Source organism: Cladophialophora immunda (assembly GCF_000835495.1).
Source record: "Cladophialophora immunda strain CBS 83496 unplaced genomic scaffold supercont1.1, whole genome shotgun sequence".
Lineage (NCBI taxonomy): Eukaryota > Fungi > Ascomycota > Eurotiomycetes > Chaetothyriales > Herpotrichiellaceae > Cladophialophora > Cladophialophora immunda.
This window is the reverse complement of record NW_015622541.1, coordinates 7,039,102-7,058,622: the sequence shown is the minus strand read 5'-3', so window position 1 is coordinate 7,058,622 and position 19,521 is coordinate 7,039,102. Positions and strand designations below refer to the sequence as shown.

The 19,521-nt window shown below is 52.8% G+C and overlaps 3 protein-coding genes across 4 annotated transcripts; all 3 read left to right on the top strand.

Moving 5' to 3' along the window:
• The first annotated feature begins 13 nt into the window (after positions 1-13).
• PV07_02057 (uncharacterized protein) lies at positions 14-3,416 on the top strand. The gene is made up of 7 exons (XM_016388646.1): positions 14-145; positions 222-447; positions 500-559; positions 614-904; positions 956-1,133; positions 1,192-1,396; positions 1,450-3,416. The coding sequence occupies exons 1-7, from the start codon at positions 90-92 to the stop codon at positions 3,386-3,388; spliced, it is 2,955 nt and encodes a 984-aa protein (XP_016255574.1). The 5' UTR covers positions 14-89; the 3' UTR covers positions 3,389-3,416.
• A 407-nt stretch (positions 3,417-3,823) lies between these two features.
• PV07_02056 lies at positions 3,824-5,368 on the top strand. 2 transcript variants are annotated; one of them, XM_016388645.1, is made up of 2 exons: positions 3,824-4,254; positions 4,314-5,368. In XM_016388645.1, exon 2 carries the CDS (start codon positions 4,735-4,737, stop codon positions 5,173-5,175), a length of 441 nt encoding a protein of 146 aa, XP_016255573.1. In that variant the 5' UTR covers positions 3,824-4,254; positions 4,314-4,734; the 3' UTR covers positions 5,176-5,368. The 2 variants fall into 2 exon arrangements, with proteins under 2 accessions (XP_016255573.1, XP_016255572.1); XM_016388644.1 differs by having other exon boundaries at positions 3,824-4,400; positions 4,454-5,368.
• A 4,313-nt stretch (positions 5,369-9,681) lies between these two features.
• PV07_02055 (uncharacterized protein) lies at positions 9,682-10,767 on the top strand (the record flags this gene model as incomplete). The annotated part of the gene is made up of 1 exon (XM_016388643.1): positions 9,682-10,767. The coding sequence occupies one exon, from the start codon at positions 9,682-9,684 to the stop codon at positions 10,765-10,767; it is 1,086 nt and encodes a 361-aa protein (XP_016255571.1).
• Between the last annotated feature and the right edge of the window lie 8,754 nt (positions 10,768-19,521).

The following is a 19,521-nucleotide window of genomic DNA, read 5'->3' as shown; positions in this document are numbered from 1 at the left end:
GCCTGCGTTCCTGCGACAGGATTGCAGTAAGATAGTTCTAGACTCATAAGTTCTCTTCCTACCTTCACTTGAGCAGCTTTAGCTGGAGAATGGTACTCAGAGTCGTTTACCGTGCCCAGGGACCAACTACGTCATCTTCCATCGAGTAAGAACCTTGCCCTCCCCCGCTTCGAAGTCCCATTTAACCTGGCCGATTTCTAATACACTCTGGTTTTGCCTAGCGTCGTTGCTGTACACGGTCTCGGCGGCGACCTTGTGAACACATGGACTCATCCAAAGTCGAAGAAGTTCTGGTTGCAAGACTTCTTACCTCTGCAAATCCCCGATGCCCGGGTCTTAACTTTCGGCTACAACGCCGATGCCGCATTCGGCCAGTCGACTGGAGAGATCGTTGACCATGCTAAGAGCTTATTGAGTAGCTTGGTGGACAAAAGAGAGGAGCAAGATGTACGGAATGCATAATCAAGCTGAACAAAAACCCCCCATTAACGGATTTCAGGAGATTCAGCGTCCTTTGGTATTCGTCGCGCACTCTCTGGGTGGAATCGTAGTGAAACAGGTGAGATATTCGGACAGTCGATTCGATCAATTCGATCGCTGATATGTCTTCCAGGCGCTATTTCAAGCAAAGCTGGAACCACGATACGAGTCGATCCGTGATGCAACCGTCGGTCTGATCTTCTTGGGTACACCCCATCGCGGAAGCGGTAAAGCGACATATGGGAAAGTGTTGGCGAGTGTTGCGCAGTTCGTCAGCCATCACCCTCCTCCGCGTTTATTGACGGCTCTACAAACCAACTCCGACGCTCTCTTTCGGTTGACGACTGATTTCCGCTTCCAAGTGCCCGACTATCAAGTCTATAGCTTTTATGAACAGCGGTCGATGCCAGGATTTTCTAGTCTAGTATTCTCTTTGATACTTATCTACTAGATGTACGAAGACTAACAAATGCAGATTGTTGAGAAGAATTCTGCCTTGCTCGAGGTTCACCATGAAGAACAGATTCCGGTCGATGCCGATCACAGTGCGATGTGCAAGTTTGAGACTGAGGATGACGATACATTTGAGAAGATTTACAAGAGAATCAGGCGGATGAGAGACAGTCCGCGGTACACAACCATGCACGACTTGGGTATGCCCCAGGAGCTGCCGTGATCTGAGACCATTTAGGTTGATGAAGTATTGTTTAGTCTCAAATAATTCATACTTTCTAGTTCCTCATCTCCTGAGCACGTTCTTTACGGGTCGCGAGGACGAGCTGCGGTCTCTCAGTGCGGCATTCGCAGGTCGACACCCACTACAAGGACACCACCAACGGCGATTTGTGCTCTTCGGTCTGGGAGGTTCGGGCAAAACTCAGATCTGTCTTAGTTATGTGCAATCACATCGAGAGAGGTATGTCCGGTGCTCTAGAACATCGATGACCGCTGACGAAGACGCTTCTTCAGATATTGGGGCATCTTCTGGGTTGATGCGAGCAGTGACGATCGTCTGCAGCAAGACTTTGCGCAAATTGCGCAGCTGCTGCAAGTTGATGAGACCGTCGACTGCGTCAAGCGAAGATTGGCCAACGCAGCTCAAACCTGGCTCCTCGTGCTCGACAATGCTGACGATCCGGACCTGTCACTGTCTCCCTATCTGCCTGCAGGTAACCGAGGCGATATAATCATAACAAGCCGAAATCCTACATGTCAACAGTACAACACCGTGGGATATAGGCATGTGAGGCAGTTGTCATCAGACGACTCTGTATCATTGCTAAACAAGATTATCTATGGAAGCTCAAATTCGTCAGAGCTGGATACTCATCTGCTTCAGGAGATTGTTGAGACCCTAGGCTGTCTCGCATTAGCCATCGTGCAGGCTGGGGCGTACATTCGCGAGACTTCTTGCTCTCTCTACAAATATCTCGAAATCTATCAGAGCCGCAAAACGAGCATCCTGCAGCGTGTCCCGAAACATGTCGCTACAGGCTACCAGTATTCAGTCTACGCGACATGGCAGCTCTCTGCGGATATGATCCAATCAAGGGAAGAAGCGGTACCCTGTTACGCCACCCGGATTTTGAAGCTTCTCGGCTTCTTGCATCACGACCGGGTCTCACTTCAAATGTTCTACACGAACGGGTGTCGTTCACAGGGAAGCCGTTTTCTCGGTTATCTACCCTTCCGAAAGGAGGCCTCGGAACCATTTGATTATCAGAGACTGGTCCAGTTATCATTTGGCCTCCTTGCATCTTTTTCATTGATTACAACGAACCAGGATACATCCGTGTCTCTGCATCCCTTAGTTCATGAGTGGTGTCGCGATCGGATGACTAATGAAGAGCAGCATTCGAGCTATCGACTGGCTCTGTCCCTTTTGACTTGTTCGACAGAGTGGGAAGATTCTTCTGAAAGTTACCAGTCTCGGCGAGCCTTAGTGCCCCATATTCAAGAGCTTCTTGGTCTCAAAGATCTCGTCGGAGATCTGAGTGAAGCGGAAAAATTGCAAACTTGGCCTTACCTGGCTCTCATACTCTCAGAGAATGGGTTGGCTACCCAGGCCATTGACCTGACGACGGAGATGTTGAAAATAGCCCAGAGTGTTTTGGGAGAGAGTGGTTCGTGGACGCTGTGGTTAATGAAGGCTCTGGCGGATCAATACCGCAAAGCAGGGCGACGAGAGGAAGCGCTACGGCTTGCTCAAGAGGTTTCGGAACGATACAAAACCTCTCTAGGGCTCGATGATTCTAGAACGATAGGTTCTCTAAATTGTCTGGCTAATTGCTACAGCGACACTGGACAACACGCGGAGGCTTTACACTTAACTGAGGAGGTGGTGAGGTTGTTAAAGATCAAGCTCGGTGAGAGCCACAAGGATACACTGGGGGCAATGCAGAATCTGGCAATTCACTATAGCCGCGCTGGGCGAGAGATGGAGGCGCTGAAGCTCACCGAGGAGGTATTGGAGCACCGGAAGGGCAAGTTCGGACAGGATCATCCGCAGACGTTAGCGTCAATGCAGATTCTGGCAAATCAGTGGTACAAAGTCGGGCGACGAGGAGACGCACTGCAGTTGACGGAAGAAGTAGTGAAACGAAGAGCAGATAAGTTGGGCTTCGATCATCCGGACACGTTAGCGTCAACAGCTGAGCTGGCACAACTTTACAGACAAGCCGGACGGCAAGCAGAGGCGATGCGGCTGATGGAAGAGTTGCGAGGCCTACTGAAGGTCAAGCTGGGCGACGATCACCCCGACACGCTGGCGTCGATGGAGTTTTTGGCTTCAAATGTTGATGAAGGAGAAACGAAACATTTGAAGCCACAAAGTAGTCACGGCCTCAGAAAGGGAGGGAATCTGGTGCGCAAATTATTTCGATTAAAGTTAATAGCTGGTCCGCCATGATATTGGCCGTGGACCTGTAGATTTATCGGTCAGTTCTCGCTCTCTCTTTTCCGTAACTTTGATAGGAAGAGGTCTCGGGAAAGCCCCTCAAATCGTACCGGGCGCTATGGTCCTGAAACAGTCTGCATTTCAAGGCCAATCAACATCAATCCCGGTCACCCCGAGGGCGCTCGGATTCACTAGTCGATTGTGGCAGGGCGCAGAAGATCCGATGCTCGCCGGTTGACCCGGAACTTCCCCCCCGTGAAATAGTCGAAAGGACAAAAACGTTTAGACGCTGTACATGCCTGAAAAATGGGCGGGCTCTCCTCCCTCATGATCCTGGCTCCATGTTTTGCCGACTGGGTGCGAGTCAGTACGCGGACAGGCACCAGGTGGGACGGTCGCTATTTAGACGCACAGTAGTCCACATCGGCATCAGTCAGAGGCCTAGAGAATAGCCCAGACAGGGTTCTTGGGGCTTTATTTGGGGCCCAACGGCTCTGACATTTCCTTGCTTTCGCCGGGTAGAAGTCGAGGTGCAAAGGGTACCCCGCCTCGCTCGCCAAACCTGCTGCCTTGGGCTAACCTTCCCCCCACAATGCTGACTCCTCTGCATTTTGATTGGAGAAGACGCGGGGCCAAGCCTCCCACCATTCATTTTGGTGATGACAACATGACAACCTTCGAATGAGGACGAACCTTGTCTTATTGGTGACAGACAACGTCTCTCTTGCAGACACTCGTCACTCGAGAAGTCGCTCACTAACATGTCTTCCATGGGGCTCGCGCCTTCTTCCTCTGGTCAGTCAAAGTCAACGCCACGTCCGAAGGAGGGAACTTGGTGGTGGTCCCTGCCCGAGATGCCTGAAATCATTTGAACGCCGGTAAGTGTCGTGGCGGCCCCGGAGAATCTTCATGTTCGCTACCGACACCTTGATACCAGGGATAGCTTACGTCGTCACATGCGTGTGCATGATGAGCACAGGATATTGAAAGGGAGGACGAGATCGGCTTGTGTGGGCTGTACCAAGTACGCAAGACTCAACGAAAGACGCAGCGAACTCAAAACTCATTGACCATTAGGTCAAAGATCAGGTGCAGCCGCGAGAACCCATCTTGTAAATCGTGCTTGAAACGAAAAATCCCTTGCGTCTACAGCCCCAACTCCAAATCTCCACCCTCTCTTAATCAGAAGCCAGATACGACAGATACGACAGATCCCCCCCTTCTCGGACCTCCGCAGCCGGCGTCACGATCAGAGGCATCATCCCATCATCTTCCTGCCACTCAATCCTCTTTTACATTCGCGAACTGTTCGACCAGCCAAATCCCACCCCCCCGACAATGAAGTTGTCCCTGCGCCAATGGGTTGGAATGGGGAAATAGCACTTCCAGGGGATATTGCGATGGCCGCCAATTCGGGTGCCCCTTTTGATAGCGGGTTCTCCAATCTGCTTGAAGACGGCAACGATTTCAATTCGAACCTCGGTTGGTTGTTCGACCCCGTGTCTGGCAATGGCATAGCCGCGACGCCCAATCTTTTCGTTCCATGCAATTTACCCGATAACTCGAACCAGGAAGACTTGCCAGCGGAAGAAGAATCATTGGCTTCGCTTACTCAACAACTAACGCGATCGAGCGGCGATGACGCCTTGGAGGACATGATGAACCCATACGAGGGAGAACAACCTATACTCGACCTGCCTACGATCCCCCTCTCTGAGGACGGGGCAGTCTCGACAACCCTTGGCCGCTGGAGTGGCATGCCGAGCGCTGTCAGCTGCCTTTGGAGTTGCCAGAGTTAGGAACTGATGATGCTGAAGTTGGCCAGCGCTTTTCACAATTCTTTCCGGCGTAAAAGCTACAACCCTCCACTGTTGAGGCCCTCACAAATTAGAATAGGATCCGGCCATCACGCTCGCCATCGCTAGCGTCAGGGCCTGTCTTAAGCATCTGGTCCATAGCAAAGACATTTGCAAATACAATGTCAGAGATCAATCGTTGCTTACTCCTCTTCCTGGTGATGTAGACCTGACTCGGGGACGATGTGAGTGAGGTCCACTAAATCAAAATCATTGTAGGCGGAGTATGACCTTCGATATACGCGGACAGAATCCTGCCTCCTGGCCCAACTGTTGCAAGGACTGCATGGGTATTGTAGTGGTAGCAAGCAGTTATTCGAGTCGAGCGATGTCATTCCGCAACAACCTCATTCATCACGCAAAATGTATGGGGCCCTTTCGCCAGCGCCCCGACAACAATCCTCCCAGGGATATGAGCGGTCTGTCGGCAGACAGGAGGGGAGAGAATGAGTACGTCAAGAGCGGCTGTGCCGTCTCGGCTGAGCTGTATACGTAAGGAGAACACTGTCGCTTCACTCGAGAGAGGAATGCAAATGCTAACATTTTATTCACTTACAGAGGTACGATGCCTCGGTGGCGTACCTACACAACATTCAACCATTCCTCAGTATTGACGATGTCCACCTGGGCCTGCCCTGCCAGCCTAAGTTTTTGAATGCTGGATCAGCTCATTGCTGGTTGTCCATGTTGTCCCCCGTCGCCGACCATTCCGAAGTCACCGCGACTGCGAACAGTGATTCGCATGCTTTTCGATAAGACACCAAACCCTACCAACAAAATCACGGAGGAGCACAGATATAGCTTCATCCTGACATTAGTGCGCATGATCTGGGACCTTGAAAGAGATTCGGTCGTCTCCAATGGCAGACTTGATAGAGGCAAGTGGCCCTCAGCATTTGCTGCCCGAAGTTTTGGTCGCCGTCGACCTCTTCGCTCAATCGCCTCGTGCCCTCAGTGCCTGTTTGACCACACTAGAGCTCGCAAATGCCGTCCACACACAGCAGGTCGGTCATGTGGCTCACCTCTACAGGGCCGGGGGCCTGATGAATTGGCTCTACCCTCTTCATCTCGCCAATCTCGTGTGACCAAGGGCGATCCCAAATTCTCGATCAAACCATCGTGTTATTGAGACGCCGACATACCTGGGCCATTGCGGTGAGCTTTGTTAAGGTTGTGTTGAGACTTCGTGGCTCACTCCCGTCCTGCTCTATACCAAGCACCCACGCACGTTTGAGGAATGACACACGGGACTTGTTATCCGCCATACAAGTCATCTATATTTTCGCCCTCCCTCAGAATCGCTTGAGGTCAGGCGACACAGCTCTTTCTTGGCCCTCCCCGGGCGCTCAATGATATTCCGCTCACGCGAGAGATACGAAATGGCCTTCGCATATACAGATAACAGCCACAGGACGACAAGAACAATCTCTTGGATCCGAGCAAACGACCATTAGGGATCGCCGAGCAGCTGCGCTGCCCCTTGCCGCAATAGCTAGTTTGTTCTTGGCGCGTGCACGGGCCACAATGAGAGTAACTCTGCTTGTGGCCCGTGCACGCGCCAAGACGGGCGGGCCTCTCCTTCGCCAATGGGAACGTGCTTTGCAATTCAAGGCCGAGCACCACATCCTGGCTTTCAAAACACTGTTTACCACCGACGCCTTCTACTAGTTTTTATCTGTTGTGCCTCCAAAAATGCTGGAATCTTCGGGCGAAAGTTCAAAGCGTGGAGGATGCGACGAAACCACATCCAAAGTCTGGTGCAAAACCATTACGTTCTTCGCGCAGTGATACGGTCCGTGGGCAAATCGCGCCAGCCACGGGGACGAAGTTAGGTGCCCATTGACTTGTCCTGGCTTTACTCGAACCCATTTCGATGATTACAGCGAACAGTTGAGGCTAACATGCCACGATCACATTCACGTGTCGGCACGCTGAGATTGAGATTGCCAGCAGCCGCATCCAGACTCTATCTACATCCCAGCAAACCTCGACGTTTAACCTGACACCAGGTCGTGCCTGAATCGCGACTACCAGCCCAATCCCCGTCGTAAAGTCATCATCCGAATCCACCAACCTCCTGCAGCTATGCCTCCTCTACCGATCGAAGAGTAATGGGTGGCTGGCTGGGCGGGCCTGCGCCCCTCCCGAAAGCGCTGAAAGCCGCCCGAGCCATGCTGGATGAAGAGCATGAACAAACAATACAAGAAATGACTCCCGAACGAATACCAGTAGCTGTGTATGCGCAAGGACGGATCCACGGTCATAATGTGGTGATTGTATGCCTACCTGCGGTAGTGTATGGTGCGGGACAATCTCGCTGCGACCGTGGACAGCGGCATATGAAGGGCGTTTCTCCGCAATCCGGTTCGGTCTCATGGTTGGCATTGGAGGTGAGAGCACATAGACTTAACTATAACATGAATGTATCGCCAAAAAAAGGCTGGTCATTATTCGTGGGAGAGACGTTACCACTGGATAATTCTTATCATCCGAGGGTTACGGGATCGAACTTTTAGAGGCTGTCCGTTCTAACGGCACAATCCTCGTCTTCGAACTGCGCCGTCACCATCTTAAGCATGTCTTCCAATAGGTTTTAAATTGGTCTTAAATGACTTCAACGGCTACCAGTCTGACGTCCGTGATCTTGGTTCTCGAAGAGACAATGCGAACTCGCACAAAACAAACAAGCAGTGCGCGTCTCTCGTAGTTCCGTTACTATGTCTTTCCAATCCTCATCACGTCCTTCACAACCTTGGTTGTTGTGTTGTACCCCCTTCATTCGCGTGACCCCTCGCTGCTCTCTCGGCGGGCCAGGGGTTAGCTCATCTTCTCCTCCTCCTTGTGTATTCTCGGCCTGTTTTGAGGTCGTGGGAATGACAGAGCAGGGCCCCGGAGGGGAGTGGGAGTGGAAGGGTCGCGTGCGGGAAACGATTCGAGATGAGGACCAGGGGCGGCAAAGATTGCAATGGCGGCTTGCAACGGAAATGGAGTGGAGTGGCCCAAATCCGCAGTTGAAGGAGTTTAAACGATGACGGACGAGGAGGCGCGGCGGCACCGGGACGAGCGGCTCAGCTGAAGCTTCCACTGGCGAAGAAGTTGACAGCAAATGCCTTTCTGTAGGATATCATCATGGTGGTGGTAGTTGGGCGGCGTAGATGCCAGAGAGGCGAACGAATTGTTGCGCAGGCCCTGTCGAACTCGAAACGGGCACGTTGCAGTGCAACAGCCCTCGTCGCTCAACGGGACCAATTTAAGATCCTGGCAGACGCCCTGCCGCTACCCCATGCGCCAAGACTACCCTAGCTGGTGATGGAGGCCCATTTACTTGAGGAATCCCAGCCTTGCATGAACTGATGGGGAGCTAATGAGCAACTGGATTCATACACAAACAACTTGGACATACCCTGATGGCCCCTTGCCGCGTCTGTCACGATTTGGATGGTAAGAACATCAAAGCCGACCCCAAGGATTTCGAGTTTGAAATCAGCTTCGAGAAGCTGCAGGAGCGATTCGCTGCTCGTGCACGCCCGTCATGCGCCATCCTTCGGGAAGGCCTCGAGCACTATCGGGATCGATGGGAGAAATATGGACTGCGGAAGATCGTGGCACGAATCGTTCTCGGGTGCCCTCTCCGGCTTTTCCTTTTCCTGGGCGGTAAACCGCTTGACCGGCTACCAGATGCTTTCATGGACGAGGACATGAACCTGCAGTTTTTCTCTCTAGAAGGTGTTGGGGGGGGGGGGGGGGCACTACAACTCTTTCTGCCTCTATCTCGCCTAGGACTGACAATTTTTAGGTCAGCATAACCCATGGCCAGCAATAGGGCCCTCACTCTCCATCGACCCCAATCCGTCAATCGGCGCACACCTACTCAACGATACGCGACTGGCTTCTTGCTTGTGCGCTGCATCCCCTTTGCAAAGACGATCCCACCTTGGAACTTCCTACTCGATTGATAGATGTCGGGCCATCAAATGGAGATCAAAACCCAGTCTTTATAGAGAGTGAGGATCTAATACCGGTCTCTATGGACCGCGCTGTGCGGAGGCAATATGTCGCCCTGAGTCACTGCTGGGGGTCGCAGCAGATCATTACAACAACCCAAAACACTCTTGAAGCGAGAAAATCCAAGATAGCGTTGGATTCGCTTTCCCGAACCTTCCAGGATGCTGTCACCATAACCCGGGCGCTGGGACTAAGATACCTCTGGATCGACTCGCTGTGTATTGTCCATGATGATCATTTAGATTGGGAAAGGGAATTAGCGCGGATGGCTTCTATATACGAGGGATCCTACGTCACCTTGGCCGCCACTTCATCAGCGGATGGAGCCGGCGGGTGTTTAGCACCAAGGGTTACCTACGAGCTCACAGGACAGTACAATGACAAAGAGTTCAAGTCTTTGTCCGCGAAAAATTCTGTCACGAAGACTTCTTTTCAGGAACGGCAATGAGTGGTGGCGATTATTGCTTTCCTCTGATGCGCCGAGCCTGGTGCTTCCAAGAACGACTTCTCGCCACCAGAGTGCTACATTATACCAAGAGTGAAATCGTCTTCGAGTGCAAGAGCGCGGCACATTGCGAGTGTTCCGAAATCAACCGGGTCACTTCGAGGGATGGCAAAAGCAAGCTAGGACGCTTGAGGATGGGAATGCCGCTGGGCGAAGAGACGCCTTCAAGTGCAAATTCTCTAGAGCACACAATGGCAAATATGAGTCTCTCCAGCTGTCTTGCCCCATGGTTGGATCAAAAGCGTGCCAATTCGGACAAGAATGACTCAAAAGCCAGCGTTTGGAATAGCATAGTGGGCGACTACGCGAAAAGGGCGCTGACATATAGTCGAGACACACTACCCGCCCTCTCTGGTGTCGCGTTGAAGATGCAGACCTGCGGCATGGGAAAGTACCTGGCTGGGCTCTGGGAACAAGACCTCGCCAACGGACTGATGTGGTCTTCGTTTCGGGGTTGGGACTGCGAGCGCCATTCGACATATATCGCGCCCACGTTTTCGTGGGCGTTGCGAGTTAGCCCGGTCACCCCCGCCCCAACAAGGGAAGCAATGGGAAACCAATGCGTCGAGATCCTCGACTGTAACTGCACCATCAAAGGTGCCAACCCTTTTGGCGAGGTATCCTCCGGCTACGTCAAGTTGAGGGGGAAAATCATCGAAGCAAAATTCGAACTCGACCGTTGGCCCAACAGGCAGCCACCATACCTCCTAAACAGTGTCGTCAAACCTGTGTCGTCTTCGGAGATTTGGATGGGAGGGTGGCAATCGCAATTTGAAATCGACACCAAGGAGGACTTGGCTTCGACACAAGGAGGCACTGTTTACTGTCTACTCATGTTCTCTCAAGAACTCACTTCGCCAATCTCGGGCGTAGAGCTTTATGAAAAGGCGCTGATGCTCAAATCGACCGAGACGCCGGGGGTCTTCCAAAGGTGTGGTACATGCCGGTTTCGAGTGAACCGTCGAAGATCGAAGAGGAGTTCGTGGTTTGAAGGGGCCGAAGAGGCAGAGATCAGCATCATATGAACCGTCGCAATTTATCAAAACTTGACGAGCTACATGGTCGTGTAGCTTGAGAATTATTAAATTCGTTCTGTTCTCACCCGCTCATCGCACTCCAAAACTGCCTGCGCACCGCTCTGGAGCTGGCTTCATCAAATTTTGGCGGTCGCCCACCATTTCCCATTGGCACATTGATCATTCTTGCAGGTCAACACTGCATTCTCCCCATTGTGACACTTCCGACTGGCGCGACAATGTCGGAAACCTCATCTGGCCTGTGTTGGATGATCACTTTGTGATATCTGTTCCTCTCTCTTTCCGATCCACTGCGAGATGCATCGAAAAAATCATGGAAAGAAATATAACAATGCATTCCACGGCTGATTCAGTACAAGAATCGCATGGATGCAGTGGCTGAGCATGAATGTTGGATGACCAGGACTCCTTGGAAGGGAGCAAAAATGGTTCGCGGCTCACCCCGTTTCGGCACGAGGGTGATGCCGCCTGTTCTCACCTTAGTCTCGCGCGAGTCAGGATGAATCGGGTGAGCAATCAGCCATCTCTCGCCTGTTGTAAGGGAAGCAGGCGTATAAAGTGGACGCCGTGATGGACACAAGGTCTTTATTTCCACTGCGGGAAAGCGGATATGGCCGCACCAACGATACCACCCGCAATCCAGGGGAGGTTTATAACACATACCCGACCGCCGCTACGGGAAAGGCTTCTGCGGCACTGGCTAACATCGGGTACATGTACCCGTACACCATACAAGTTAGGATGGTGCAGCGTTGTGGCCGACGTGATCGCTTGCAAGAATACTTCGCCTGAGGGATCATAAGTCTCCACAAGGTGGTTTGGTTAAATGTAGGGTTGAGCACACTGTGCCCGCACCGCGACCTGAAAAACGTTACGTGGATCTAGCAAAACCGTATCACCTCATCGACTGATTACACGTTCACTGTTCAAATACTTCCCTCCATCCTGAAATATCCTTGTTTCTCCCGCTACCAAATACCCAACATGGCCCTCACCACCTCTCTTTCTGAGGCAACGGCGGCGACATTGGTCGCGGACCTTTCTCAACTAGCCGCCCTGATGCACGAGAACGCCGAACCGTCCATGATCTGGACCACGCTTGGGAGAGTACTGGCGCAGCACTTTGGCTACTCGCTCTTCACCATCCTCATCTACTCACCCACTATGGGGCAGGCGTACAGAGTCCACAGCACGAGGCCCGATCTCCACCCACTGGGACCACGACACTCGCAAGGCACCAATTCAACCCACCCCAGGACACCACCAGAGCGCGAGGCATGGGTTGAACGAGTGATTGTACAAGGACAGACGTGGCGGGGGTCGACCAGGGAAGATCTCAAGGCCGTCTTTGAGGACGGGGAGCTTCTGTGGAGTGTCGGGCTGGGATCCGTGCTCAACATCCCGGTGTGCGTCGAGGGGAGAACGATCGGGTCGCTCAACATTTTGGACAGCGAACATGCATATGACACGGCTCAGCTGGAGGTGGGTATTTTGATTGCTCAGATGGTGGCATTGTACGTCTACAAGGCTGGCGTCAGAACAGGCCTCCAAGCTGATGGCGGATAACTTATAAAACCAACGAGTACGTATATCATGAGGTTCTTCAACATTTTCAAGCCTGGCCTTAGCCCCCTCAACCCTGGGATATATTTGCAGGGAACACAGATGCCCTTGGTTGGATATATGGTACTTGTTGTCAAGCTACATCTGTCCTCGTACATGCCTTTTCCTAGTGGTATGTATGTTTTCTCCCCCCAGACGCACAATTTCTGATCTGGTTTGTTTCCCACACACGCTCACAGCGAGTAACGAATCTGCTTGTTCTGCCAGTCGGTTTCATCCAACTCAAGTTGCTCCAACGCATCTGCCGCGGCCTCTCCCCTCATCACGATGCCTTCCTGGCCCATCTCTTGATCACGTTTCCGATTCCACCATGCCATGAGTTGTCGCATGGCGAGGACAATGGCGATGTTGAGCACAAAGCATGCAATCATGACATTAAACGCAGTCTGTGCCGCGCCCCCAACACCGGTCAGCATATGTCGAGCCAACTATTTGCAGAAGAAGAGGGAGAGCGCACCTTGTAGCCCGGGCTTTCACTGGCCAAGAACGTCTGTGGGCCGACGATGTACCCCGTGCAAAACCCGAGGAAGAGCATTCCGTTGACGACGGCCTTCTTGGTGTGGCCGCAGATGTTGCTGGAGACCAGACTCAAGATGGTCGGAAAAGCACTGGCGTAGGCTGAAATAAGCCACAGGCCAGCCAGGCGAGTCACCTTCTCGCTCGCGGGGACGAGCTTGATCATCAAAGCCCCCGCGAGGGCGATGAGGTTGAGCAGCGCGATGGAGTAGCAGCGAGCGTTCTTGAACAAGGCCGACACACTGACCGTGATGAGGAGGAACAGGAACAGGAAGGCCCCCTGGGACATGGTGAGAAGTTGGGTCTTGTAGACGCTGTAGCCGAAACTTTGAAGAATGATGCTTCCAAACTGAGTAGATTGTGAGCGCGTGAATGTAATTTAGGACGTCAGCTCAGATATACTTACTGCTGTCAGACCACCGCCGGGCAGCGTGGTGAAGACGTTCAGCAAGAAGAACAACCATGTCCTCGGATCAATCAGGGCTTCCTTCAGTTGAGCATTACTCCATTTTCGAGTGTCGGCCGAGTGCCGAATGCCTTGCACTCGCGCGAACGCCAGCTTTCTCTCCTCGGGTGTGAGGAATCTGGCCGTCTGAGGATTGTTCGGCAACAGGAAATACATCACGATACCCCAGAGTGTGGTAATGGCGCCGAAGATGATGAAGAGGAACTGCAAGAGGTCAATATACCTACTCCGACCACGAAGACCGTATGTAACTTTACCTGCCAGCTTTTGACCGCACTGTGGATATGCGAGAAGGCGTAGGCCAGGATGCCCCCGAAAATGTAGGCGATGCTAGCTCCTGCATACCAAATCCCGTGTCTGAGGGCATGCTCGGACGGTTTATACCACATAGCCGTGATCATTGTGAAGCCTGGATTGATGGCCGCCTCAAAGGCGCCAAGGAGGATCCGGAGGATGGAGAGACTGCCGAAGTTGTTTCCGGCGGCCGTGCACATGAGGATCCCGCCCCAGATGACCCTATCAGATAGTAAGTACTGGAAAGAAGGCATTGTCATGCATGGAAGCTTACACAGTCCAGACGACGACTTTGGCCGCGGGGAATTTGACCAGCGCGACGGCGGCGACGGGACTGGCCACCAGAAACCCGACGTAGAAAAAGCTCGACACCCACGAGTATTGGGAACCGACCAATTTCTTCTCGAGTTAGCAGATATAGCAGGTATATGAGCTGCCAAACTCACTGCGTCTTGCACGATGCCCATAATGGCGGTATACCCGAGGGAAGTCTTATCGAGGTATTGGAAAAGATACAACAAGAACATCACCGGCATCAAACTACATGGAAAATCAGCACGGAGCATTTGAAAATGGGATTGTCGGTGGTTGACTGACTGAATGTCGATTTTCCTCACCAGCCGTCTTTCTTCGGCTGATGTGAGTCCGACTGTACCAGTTGTGTCATGCGCTCTGCTTGACTGAGAGCCCACATAGTCCAAGTCGACCTTGCTGTCAAAGCCGGTCTTCTCTTCACTTGAGGCCATGGTGACTGCGAAAAGAAGAGTTGATCTTGATGGTTGAAAGGGATGAGCCACAGATCTAAATGAGAACCAAAACAAGTGGTTTGCACGGGCGTTATATGCTTTTAGGGACGCAGGAGGGAGTCGTTATCGCGGCGCCTCTGAGCTTCTCGACCCTTGGTGTGGAGGTGCCTCCCTGCCATGCTCGGTCTGAAAGATAGGAGCGAGCATACCCTTCTTACCTGGCGCATACACCGTCAGGACGAGACCACGGCTGATCGCGGTTTGCGCTGGTACATGTATCCAGTAACCCTGATTGGCTGCGTGGGAGGCAAACTGTGCGGGTACATGTACCCGAACAGCCAATAGCTCAAGCACGAACAGCCGATCGGCGGCGTTTTCTCGATATCGGTAACTGAGCGGAATATGCGGCGGGTACTTGTACCCGTGCTATAACGATCCGCGGTCCAGGCTCTGGGGCACTACGAGGTGTATTGTGGCGTAACTGAGAATGCGGCTTTATAACGTCGTCAAGTCTCAGTCGTGGTTATTCTCTTCAATATTGATCACAGCTTCATGATATCTTTTTCCATTTCTGTGACGAATCAAGCAAACTAGAAATACTTCTCATGGAGGATATTGTCACACCTTGGCGTGCTCCGCCTCAGCCAAGGTATGTATTCCATGGGGCCAACCTCATCGACCCAGTTCGAGGAGTCGTCATCGAGAACGCAACCATCCACCTATCTCAAGGCGTCGTGGTGTCCGTAAATGGTCCCTCCGAAGAGTGGGAGTGCGACCCCCAGGCCATCAAGATCGATCTTCAAGGGAAATATGTGTGCCCCGGGCTCATTGATTGTCATGTGCACTTGGCCGCTGTCCCAGGAGAGAAGGATCTTCGAGCCATGAAGGGAATGAGCCCGTACGTGTCCCTCCTGCGCCAGCCTCAAGTCTGCAAGGGAATGCTCGAGCGAGGGTTTACCACGGTGCGAGACTGTGGAGGGGCAACGCTCGCCTTGAAGGAAGCAATCGAGGAGAATGTGCTCCCAGGCCCCCGCCTCTTCATTGCCGGGCACGCCTTGTCGCAAAGTGGGGGACATGGAGACATGCGCCAGCGGCACGACAGCAGCGAGTGCTGCGCGGCGAGCGTGCTGAGCATTGGAAAGGTCGTCGACGGGGTACCGGAATGTCTCAAATATGCTCGGGAGGAACTGCGTCAGGGGTCGGATTTCATCAAGATCATGGGCGGCGGCGGCGTGGCCAGTCCGACCGACAAGATCGAACATATCCAGTTCTCCGACGAGGAGATCAGGGCCATCGTGACGGTGGCTTCGAATGCGGGCACCTATGTCACTTCTCACGCCTACACCCCACAGTCGATCCAGCAGGCAATCCGACAGGGTGTGATGGGCATCGAGCACGGGAATCTGATCGACGAGGAGACAGCCAGACTGATGGCTGAAAAGGGAGTCTTTCTGACGCCAACTCTCGTCACGTATGCCACCATGGCCAAATTCCCAACGTTTCTTCCCCCGGATTCGGCTCGCAAGAATCAGGAAGTGCTGGAGAAGGGATTGCATGCTCTGCGGATTGCGTCCGATGCGGGAGTCACCATTTGCTTCGGCACCGATCTCCTGGGCGTCCTCCACTTTGCCCAGTCCAGCGAATTTGGATTGCGCAGCAAGGTCTTGTCCTCGCACGACATTCTGCGAAGTGCCACCGTCAACGCTGCTCGTATGCTCAGGCAAGCAGATTTCCTGGGTCAGATCGCCCCGGGATTCGCCGCCGATCTTTTGGTCTTGAAGGCTAACCCTCTGGAGGACATTGCGGTCTTGGACGATCCGGCTCAGAACGTATTGGCGACGATAAAGGACGGACGGGTGGTGGCGTCTCGTTGGTCGCAGCTCAAGCTCGATGTAAAGCGGCTTTCCAAACTTGCATAGCGAGGCCTGCCGCCATGTGTATTGATGTCGTGTACCTGTATACTCTCTTTTAGTCGGGGTGGATATCTTCATATCCATCCCTCCGATATGTCTAAAGTACCAGCGTTGGAGTATCATAGCACAGCCCATGTCTTCTATCTTCTCATGTTCTCCGAGCTGACCTTTGTCAGTGTTGGCTGCGACCACATTGTTCCTTTTATCCTGCTCAGGCTCGGAGTGACACCGCAACAGCTTCCTCAAATCTTCTCCGCATCTTGAGGTTCTTTCATATTCCTAGAAGGCGTCTACTTCTGTCGGCCAAGGAGCGCGTCGTACCGTCGAAACAAGAGGCTCCAACAGAGGTTGCGCTTTCAAGGGAGCCGAATCCGCAATCAGCAAAGCGGATAGCAACTCTCTGTGATGGCAACAATGGTAAGCTCATCACAGCTCTCGCAAATCAGCTCGAGGGCGACTTACAGCGTATGCAATGTAAGCGGCATCATGCAACTCGGTGCCCAAGCCAGTCTCGCTACAACCGCCGGAATAGTTGCAAAAAAAAAATATGGTAAGGCTGCCCCAGCTCATCGCACATTTTGCCACCGACAATACGCAAGACGGAATCACATACTCGAAGAGCATATATCTGAACCAGCCTCGCATAAAGAACAGCTCCGCGTAGGAATTGTATCGCATCGCCCCTAGCGCGGTTTGTAAACCGCGGATGACGGTTCTCTGTTTCTCAGGAGATCTCCCGGTGCCATGGACACGGTAAATACTAGTCAATGTCTGTTATGAGTTGTAGGGAGGCCATCAATCCACCCTAACACCTCCCTAATAATGGTGTGGTCAAGTTTGAGCCTTGCAGCTTTTCGCAGATCAGATATTCCCGTAGAGACGACGCATGGACTCGGAAAAGAGTTTGGTCGAGGGTGGGTGGAAGTTGATGAGGGACATGATGGCCCCTTGGTTGAGGCGCTACGTTTCAAGGGAGAATGTTCGGCCCCCTCCTGAGCCGCACAAATCAGGGTCGAGTGTTTGCTGCCTGATATGCATGATACCCTATGCCTGGCGCCTGGTGTTTGGTGCTCAAGGCTAGAATCAGCCGATCGGGTTCACCAACACAAATCTCTGGTCTTTGACGTCGCAAAAGCCACTCCGAACTATTTCTATGCCTCTTCTGCCAGCTCTTCGAAATGCCCCAAGAACACGTCGTGGTTGATGTCTCACACAGATTCATCGTGCACCCAGAAACGGCCGTGATGTCGCCTACAACTGTCTATGGCACCGTGGATGTGCCTCTGCGCGAGCCGGTAGTGCTAGATTCTCGTCCGAGGCGGCGAGGCTCACGGTGCTGGCTATGCATCATTATATTTATTGGGACTCTCCTGTTCTTCTCGGCTTGTCTATTCTTTATCATTCCCGCCCTGTTGTGCTATACTGGCCTCGGGAGTCCGCCTTATCGTCACCCGCAGGGCTGGGATAGTTTCAAGAACCAGTCCTTTGCAGTAGGCTTTGATTTGACGGCTGGCTATGCGTGAGGATTCTTTGTTGCTGCCTCACAGACTCAGACTAACGATCACCATCTGTTAATCCAGAACTGCTGCTGTCGCATTCTCCAACGGAACCACGGTCGATGTCGCTCGAGTGGAAGGGAGCCCAAAGTACAACCAAGCCCTTACCCGATTATCCCTGCAGTCCTTTATACATCCTACGTAGGAAATGCTGCCCCCTGGTTGGTCTTCTGAATCATGCTGATTGTCTGCTGCAATAGACCACCCTATTACAATTGCGCTACGCAGAGCTCTGATCTCGGCCGCCAATGGCTCCGCTACTTCCGCAAGCGTCTGCATGTCCCAGCCTCACCCGAGGTCGCAGGCCTCATTGACGTGCTGGCCGAGCTGAAATCCAGGACCAACTCTTTCCTCGCCCCCCTCGGTCCACTGGAGTTAGCTTTTTTGACGGTCCCCAACCTTCCAGCTCTCTACCTCGAAGACTTGGTGGATGCTGCCGAGCACGTCAACATTCAAATCGTAACTCTGCCAGGGTACATATTTAGGCCAGGCGACCAGGCCCAATGGCCAGTCTCAGAGATCAATACCGCCATGGCTGGAAATGGGGTGGGTTTGGATGGAGTTCCCGAAGAGAAGCCATGGTCCGATAATCTATTTTCCGTCCTCTACACGGACCAAGCACTGACGGCGCATGTTGGCCCCTTCTGGACAGCGACTCACTACTTCGGCAGCAATGGGATCGCAGACTTCACTCTTGGTCTGGCGCAATGCTCTGTGCCTGGGCAGGGCGACCCCGTCATCACTTCGTGCCCAGCCTCTGACCCGTACTGGAATAGAGTTCGCCAGGCTCTGCGTGACGCATTGGACTCTTACTTCAGCCGGGGCCAGAATCTTGGGCGAGTTATCTCTTACGGAGAACACGCCCACAATGCTCAATTCGACGCTCTGCTGAGGGAAGAGGTTTTAGCGCGACAGTCGGACCCTTCGAAGCAAGTGCAGTTCCTGAGCAAAGCGCCTGTTTACGCAGCAGCGAGAGGTGCCGCATATTTCTTACAGTACTGCACTCGACTACCTCCATATGCGGACTGTTTCCCTGATCTGCAACCAAAACCTCCTGGTTGGTGAAGGAGGGGGTCGTTTTGAACTGCTTGATCCATATTTCGGACATCATCTCAAGGCTCTTTGGGAGGGTCCATCCGCCCTCTTCATCAGAGCTCGGACGCGATCCTGAACCACGCGCGGATGGGGTGTGAGTGAGCAAAACGGGCGCGCTGCGAGCAGTGAGACCCCGGCTGATGCCACTGGTAAAGAAAGGATGGAGCACTAAGTTTTTCTTGTGTGAATCCTCCTAGTTACAAGGAGGGCAGATATGAAGGCAAGTAAGGAAAGAGAGAAGCGCTGTCCCGTCTCCCCTTTATACTGTACGCCCCGGTCTCCGGAGAGTACTTGTAACCTCTGACGTCTCGTCCAAGACACACTGAAGATTGTGCTCAACGTCCAAGGCGGCAACATTTTACCTCAATATAGGCTAGCGCAGGTTGTTGCCTTTAAAGCGGCATTCTGCTCGAACCCTCCCCAGCTGGACTTGTACATCGTCATTGTCTTTATTCATCTCAACTACGCTCGAGTTTAATTTCAACCTCGTGAGATGTGGGCTATTCGAATGTCAAAATCTCAATCAAGAACTA

Coding starts and splice junctions, on each gene's coding strand:
- PV07_02057 (XM_016388646.1), top strand. CDS start 90: ATGGTACTCAGAGTCGTTTACCGTGCCCAGGGACCAACTACGTCATCT. Junction 560..613: donor GTGGAATCGTAGTGAAACAG/GTGAGATATTCG, acceptor TATGTCTTCCAG/GCGCTATTTCAAGCAAAGCT. Junction 905..955: donor TGCCAGGATTTTCTAGTCTA/GTATTCTCTTTG, acceptor TAACAAATGCAG/ATTGTTGAGAAGAATTCTGC.
- PV07_02056 (XM_016388645.1), top strand. CDS start 4,735: ATGGGTTGGAATGGGGAAATAGCACTTCCAGGGGATATTGCGATGGCC.